Source organism: Microtus pennsylvanicus, unplaced genomic scaffold (genome assembly GCF_037038515.1).
Source record: "Microtus pennsylvanicus isolate mMicPen1 unplaced genomic scaffold, mMicPen1.hap1 Scaffold_329, whole genome shotgun sequence".
Classification (NCBI taxonomy): Eukaryota; Metazoa; Chordata; class Mammalia; order Rodentia; family Cricetidae; genus Microtus; species Microtus pennsylvanicus.
The window spans coordinates 1,549-8,970 of NW_027460956.1; the positions used below are offsets into that span (position 1 = coordinate 1,549).

At 44.3% G+C, this 7,422-nt stretch overlaps 1 protein-coding gene across 1 annotated transcript; it reads right to left on the reverse strand.

The window, feature by feature from the left end:
* Positions 1 to 221: 221 nt before the first annotated feature.
* On the reverse strand, positions 222 to 7,059 carry LOC142842244 (leukocyte immunoglobulin-like receptor subfamily A member 3). The gene is made up of 4 exons (XM_075959088.1): positions 6,977 to 7,059; positions 6,700 to 6,735; positions 2,795 to 3,079; positions 222 to 640 (listed from the first exon to the last, which is right to left on the reverse strand). Exons 1-4 carry the CDS (start codon positions 7,005 to 7,007, stop codon positions 222 to 224), a joined length of 771 nt encoding a protein of 256 aa, XP_075815203.1. The 5' UTR covers positions 7,008 to 7,059.
* Between the last annotated feature and the right edge of the window lie 363 nt (positions 7,060 to 7,422).

Sequence of the window (7,422 nt, forward strand, 5' to 3'; positions counted from 1 at the left end):
CCATCAATCTCATGGAGAAACTAGCAGATACTCTTTCTATTTTTCTGTCACCATTGGCTAGTGATGTACTTGTCACACATATAACTCAGAAAGGAACATTCTGAAAGATGATTTTCATTATGAACAGATGAGGACATCTATTTCCCAGACGAATATGTCCCCAAAATAATATAATCAACACATAATGCTCAGAGCTCATAACACAAATAGAGCAATTTCAGTCAGAAGAGCAGGGCAGTGTGCAGCATGTGGCACACAGGAGACAAAAAGTGTATTTGATACATCCCACAAGGCATCCCTTGAGACCTCCTGTCTAAGAACAGAGATAAGAAACAAAACCAGACATACTTACGTGGAATTGAAAACTCAACTGGATCACTAGGCAGTGACCACAAGTAGGAAGTTTGTTTGTGAGAGCCAAAGCATCTGTAAGTCCTCTTGTTCCCAGGGCTCACAGGAGAGATGAGGAATGTGCTGTGGTCCTGATGTGAGCAGCTCTGGGGAAAGGAGGCATTTCCACCTCTGCAGAGGATGAAGACATCAAAGGAAGGATGCGTGTGACAGAGGAGAGTCACATTTCTTTCTGAGATTTCCTGAGGTCCTGCATCAGCAGTAAGGAATGGCTTCGCATTGTAAACACCTGGAAATGGAAAAATGATATTAGCTGGTCTTTGTGACATGGTTGGTCATTTAATCCTAGCACTCAGGAGGCAGAGGCAGGTAGATCTTTCTGAGTTTAAAAACAACTTGCTTGTCTCCAGCTAAGGCTCCTAGTAATAGTGGAAAGGGTGCCTGAACGGGCCATCTACTGTAATCAGATTGGTGACTACCCTAATTGTCATCAGAGAGCCTTCACTCAGTAACAGATGGAGGCACAAGCAGAGATCCACAGCCAAGCTCTGAACTGAGCCCTGGGAGTCTTCCTGAAGAAAGGGAGGAGTGATTGTGTGAGCCATGGGGTCAGGGTCCTGATGGGGGAACCTATAGAGACAGTTGAACTGAGCTCATGGGAGCTCATGGACTCTGGAGCCTGAGTAGGACTGACCTAGGCCCTCTGCATGTGTGTACTTTGATCTATTGCAAGACTCTTAGCAGTGAGATCAGGACCTGTTCCTAGCACTTAGCTGGCTTTTGGAACCTGTTCCATGCTGGATTACCTAGTCCAGCCTTAATGCAGAGGGAGGAGCTTTGTCCTACCTCAACTTGATGTGCCATGCATACTTTGTTCAAGAACATGGGAGGCCTGTCCCTTTCTGAATAGAGATGGGGAAGTGGATGGAGGGGTGCATAAAGGGGAGCCTGTGGAAGGAAAAGGATGAGAGGAAGAAGGGAAAACTGTGGTTGGTATTTAAAAGAAACAAAAAATGTTAAATAATAAAAAAATTAAAAAAAGAATGAGGGAGCAGGCTCAATAAATAAATAAATAAAGACAATCTGCTCAATATTGAGGTTTCAAGAAGAGCCAGAATTACACGATGAGACCCTATGTCAAAAATTTACAAAAAGACTCTTGTCCTAGTTACGGCTTATATTGCTGCTATGAAACAACATGACCAAAAGTAAGTTGGGGAGGGAAAGTTTTATTTGGCCTACACTCCAGCATTGCTGTTCTTCATTGAAAGAAGTGATGAGAGGAACTGAAACAGGGCAGGAGGCTAGGGGCAGGAGTTGATACAGAGGTCATGAAGGGGTACTTCTTACTGACTTGTTTCCATGTCTTGCTCAGACTGCTTTCTTACAAAAGTCAGGGCTACCAGCCCAGTGATGGCACAACCCATCATGGGCTGGGCTCTCCCCTGTTGATCACTACTTGAGAAAATGCCTTAGAACTTGTTCTTATGGAGGCGTTACCTCAGTGAGTCTCCTTCCTCTCTGATGACTTAGCTTCTGTAAAGTTGATACAAAACTAGCCAATACAATGCTGTTGTTTTAAACATGATGAAATATAAGCCTACAATTCAGAGTCTGACCAGAGGGAAGAAAAGATGAAGACAAAAGGGAACTCATCCAATGTTAATCAACAAGGATCACAAAATGTGTTTGGATTATTTTCCATAAACCAGGACCATAGAGAGGCTCTATGTGTGTACAAAAGGCTGCTGTCAGTTCCCATGAACTTCATCCTTTAGGGGCTATAGTTACCATTCTGAAGGAAGCCTAGAACATGGTCAGCACAGAGGGAGGGTCACAAACCAAAACAGAGGGTCTAGGGTCGAATCTTGATTGGTTGAGTTCTTGCCTAATATATACACTGTGCCCGGTGTTCTGTGACCATCACCACATGAATGGTGTCATTGTCAATGTCTCTAATGACAGTACTAAGAGAGTAGCAGCAAAGGGACCAGAAGACCAAAATGATGTTTGGACTCACAGCAAGTTTAAGGCCAGTCTGAGATATGTAAGAATCTGTTTCAAAAAATATTATTAGGAAAAATGGAAATTGAAAAGGAAAGGATGGAAAGAGGAGAGGAGAAAAGAGAGGAGAGGAGTAGCAAAGAGAAGAGAGGGAAGGGAGGGGAAGGGAAGGGAAGGGAAGGGAAGGGAAGGGAAGGGAAGGGAGGGGAGGGGAGGGGAGGGGAGGGGAGGGGAGGGGAGGGGAAGGGAAGGGAAGGGAAGGGAAGGGAAGGGAAGGGAAGGGAAGGGAAGGGAAGGGAAGGGAAGGGAAGGGAAGGGAAGAAAGAGATCATTATATGGAGCAGAGATTCAGGGCAGTGCTCATGATGGGGCATACGTGGTTCAGTGAGGTAGGCTTCCTGGACTAAGTCTGAAGAAGTGTCCTTGGGCAGTTACTCACCTGTTATCACCAGTTCCAGATTGTTACTATTTCGTGACCATTGGCTTCCATTAAAGTATGCACAGAAGTAAACCCCAGCATTACTCTGTGTTATATTCTTCAGACTGAGTTCAAACACCTCCTGGGCTCCCTGTGGGGTACCATCATACCACACAGTACTGGGTGCAAGACGGGCTAGACACACAGTGGTCACTCCTGGAAGGGTCCTGCAGAAGATGGTCACATCACTACCTTTGGAAACCACAGCTCCTGGAACGACCCAGATGGAAGGCTGGGGTGGTGGCCCTGGAGGGACACAGGAACAAGCACCAGTCAACTGATGTCAGGAGGTCCAGCTTTCCAAGGAGCTATAGAGTGGCTCCCACAACAACAACTACTAATCAAGAAAATGCCCCACAGACATGCTTACACACCAGTGTAGTGGAAGCAGTTCCTCAGTTGATGTTCCTTCTTTCCAGATGACTCTAGCTTACGTCATGTTGAAAGAAAACTAACCAGCACACCTCCAAAGTGAAGTCTCATTATTTTCAGAAATTAGCATCTGGTATATTTCAAAAGGCCTAATTATCTTTTCTGTTCCCAAACAATGGAAGAGTAAATCTTATACCTTAGTGCTATCAGGGGCTTCTCTCCTTGTCTCCTACAAGCTCAGTAATGAACCCTGTGGGTTGTCATTCTAACCACCAAACCTTCCCACTTTCCTGGGTAATGTAAAATCCCATTAAATCACTGACCTATGTCTTACTTTGTCTCTTGCCTCCACAGAAAACCCAACCTCTACACCGAACTCCAATATCACATGAAGCCTGGGAGCCTCTGAAAATAAATGAATCCTTGGATCCATGTTTACCACCCCAATTCTCAGAAGCAGTTGACTCACAAACCCCATTCAAGTGCCCCATAATAGGACCTTCTGAAAGAGGCAGAGCTATCTGTGCCACCAGCACGAACCAGGAAGCTCTTTCTTAAAGGAACCATGCAGCTTTTCCTGCTGATGTTGAGTCAGGAAGCCTTCTCTTAAAGGTGCCACACCTCTGCTCGCCACCAACAAACAGCCTATCTAAAAACATACAGCTGCCAAGAAGCCCCAGTTGACTCCTACTTTTGTGTCTAGAAGCCCTTTTTTATTATTCAAGATTTCTTAGGCTCTGTGTGGATCTTCTTGCCAAAGGTTGGGGTGCCATTTGTAAACTGAGACTGCATTTTCATTTTCTGGCTGCCCAGAAACTATATTAATTATAATATTATTCGACCAATGGTTCGGGCATATTACTAGCTAGTGCTTACATCTTAAATTAACCCATTTGTATTGACCTATATATTACCATGAGGCTGTGGCTTACTGGTAAGATACCAGCATTTTCTCCTTCTGTAGCTACATAGTATCTGCCTGATTCCATCTTCTTTCCTCCTCTATCTCTGCTTGGATTTTCCAAATTTCTATATTCTGCCCTGCTGTATTGGGAAATAACCAGGCTAGCTAGAAGATAAAACAATTATATTTTCATTCATTATAAGGGGGAAACTCACAAAAACATGAATGAGAAGTCCAAGCTAAGCTGTACCACAAGGGAAACACACAGAGAGCACACTTGGGCCTGTACCATTTTTTCTCATGGTCTTAGCAAGCCACACCCTAAGTTGGTCCCAAATCTTAAAGATAATTGGTTAACTGGAAACAACCTAGATGCCCTTCAACGGAATAATGGATGAAGAAAGCTGGCCTGGGTCTGAAAAAGCATGGGATAAATCCGGACTAGCTGAACATAGAGGACAATGAGGAATACTGAGAACTCAAGAACAATCGCAGTGGGTTTTTGATCCTACTGCACGTACTGGCTTTGTGGGAGCCTAGGCAGTTTGGATGCTCACCTTAGGAGACCTGGATAGACGTGGGCAGTCCTTGGGCTTCCCACAGGTCAGGGAACCCTGATTGCTCTTCGAGCAGATGAGGGAGGGTGACTTGCTCAGGGGAGGGCAGGGAAATGGGAGGCGGTTGCGGGGAGGAGGCAGAAATCCTTAATAAATAAATAAATTTAAAAAAATAAATAAATAGCCGGGCGGTGGTGGCGCACGCCTTTAATCCCAGCACTCGGGAGGCAGAGGCAGGCGGATCTCTGTGAGTTCGAGACCAGCCTGGTCTACAAGAGCTAGTTCCAGGACAGACTCCAAAACCACAGAGAAACCCTGTCTCGAAAAACCAAAAAAAAAAAAAAAAAAAAAAAAAAAAAAAAAAAAAAAAAAAATAAATAAATAAATAAATAAATACTAATCAATTTGCCAAAAAAAAAAAAGATAATTGGTTAACCAAGCTTTCCCAACACCATGCCATAGGCCAAAGCAGCTTCTCAATTAACCAATGGCAATAAAACATATTCACAGTATACAGAGGGGAATCCCACATCAGAATTCCATCTGTGCTATACACACATTAGACAGCATTCACTTCAACTCTGTCTTGTAGATGAGGCATCTTCCCAAGGGCAAAACTCAGTATGAGAGTCAGACACAGCCCCAGAGAGAGGAGGAAAAAGAAAAAATTCAAAATCAAATGTCTGCAGCTACAGGAGGAAACATGTGTGTGCAGGTGTCCCCTCCTCTGTGCCATTTGTTCCAATATCCTTCGGAGACACATATCTTGCAGGCTTTGCTGGAGCACAGTTGAGAATCCCCACCCCAAAGATGGCTCCAATAGTAAGGACTGATCATTAATTAACTGTGCCTGTGGCTTATCAGAGGCCTTGAGTACCAGCCTCAGTACCCCCTCGGGGCTCAGAATTGATGTCTATGGCAGACAAGAATCTGAGGGTAAAAAATTAACTCAACTACATTACCTCCGCATGTTCTTTATTTGTCATACAAGGGGAGAAAATAAAGTGAAAAGGCATGGAGAAGAAGAAAGAGGAAACGGAGATAGAGGAGGAGGAGGAGGAGGAGGAGGAGGAGGAGGAGGAGGAGGAGGAGGAGGAGGAGGAGGAGGAATATAGAGGAGGAGGAGGAGGAGGAGGAGAAGGAGGAGGAGGAGGAGGAGGAGATAGAGGAGAAGGAGGAGGAGAAGCAGAGTAAGAGGAAGAAGTAGTGAAGAAAAAAGAAGAAAGAGAAGAATAAAAGCTGTTCTCTACTAGGTTTCTAGTTTTTACAGACATAGTTGAAAAATTCCATAGGCAAGGACAATGAAAATATGCATATCAAAATCATTTTTTTAAAAAAGGCATGTAGAACCAGACAAAGCAGTACTCCAAAACAGGTGAAACCACCCAGGAAAAAGCCAGCACTCAAGGGGAAGTACCTGACATCCCAAACCATTAGATAAAGTTACTAAACAACCATGAATCCCGGCTTCACCTGTTCTCCTAGTCTCTTTTGTGATAACTAGCTTTGGAGACACCCAGATTTGTTGGTTAGCAAAGGTGGGGCATGCCGCCTTCTTCCTCAGTGCCTGTCTTCTATGGAAATTTCTACATGGTCTGTTAGCAGGTAACTTCGTGAGATTCACTCTATATAAATTTGACTGCTAGAACAAAGAGTGAATGCCATCCCTCCAAGGCGGGGGAATGGCCATGCAGAGATTACACTGCTGATGTGTTCTAGGAATGAATCCCATTTCGAAGGGAAGAATCATGGGTTTACAAGGTTTGCACAGATATGCCAGCAACTTTTCCAAAAGACAAGTGTTCCCATAGCTCTACAAAACGGGTTATTCCATGTGGACGTGTATATATACTCATTCTGTGGATCTGCCTATTGGTCTGTCAGCTGTGCATTCACTGTATAGTCTTGTGGGCTCCAACAATGGCTGCCAATGAAAATTCCTTCTCAGAATCTGCATAAGATGCTTCAAGATCCTCCCATGCTACTCTGAGCCAAACTCAGTTTCCCATGGCTAAAATAGAGAACAGACTCACCATGCTGTGCCCAGATCTTCTGAACCATTAAAAACACTGCAAATAGAGCAAAAGACCTGATAAGACAAGTTTATCCTTGTATACAATGATCCCAACCCCAGAGTTCAGCTCAAATCTCCAAGGCCAAATGGGCAGGTTGAGGCCAGGGAAGACTCCTCTGCAGTCACCAGGCCAAGTCTTCATAGAGAAAGTTCTATGAGAGGAGCCAAGGTTATAAATCTGGGATTCTGTACCCATTACCACTTTGGCTAAAAAGAATGATCCTTGTCACACTTACCAAGTCCAAGAAGAGCAGCTCCAAGGACCATGGTAGTGTCTCATGCCAGATCTTCACAAAAACAGAATACAGAACTAGTGACATAGTTCACACTGTGGGACATACCCATGGGACAGAGCAGGCTAAAGGCCAGAATGATGACATCCAATGCAAAAGAGGAAGAGTATGTTCTTGCACAAGACCTGTCCCTGGCACCCTTCTACCCACAGCTCTAGGCTGGGAAACTGTTCCTCTATGCACTTACTATTCTGGCTTTAAATTCTCAAAGATAGAATTTAAAGGGCTAGGGGCAATGCTGTTCGCTGGTATCACCATATGTGATGTAGGAGACTTATGGCCAATGCTTCAGAAAACGGTGAGATGCAGCCAGAAATCAATGAGCACAAATTCATAATCTACAGAACAGTTAGACTCTTCTTGATGGGACACTAAATCTGACAACCTAG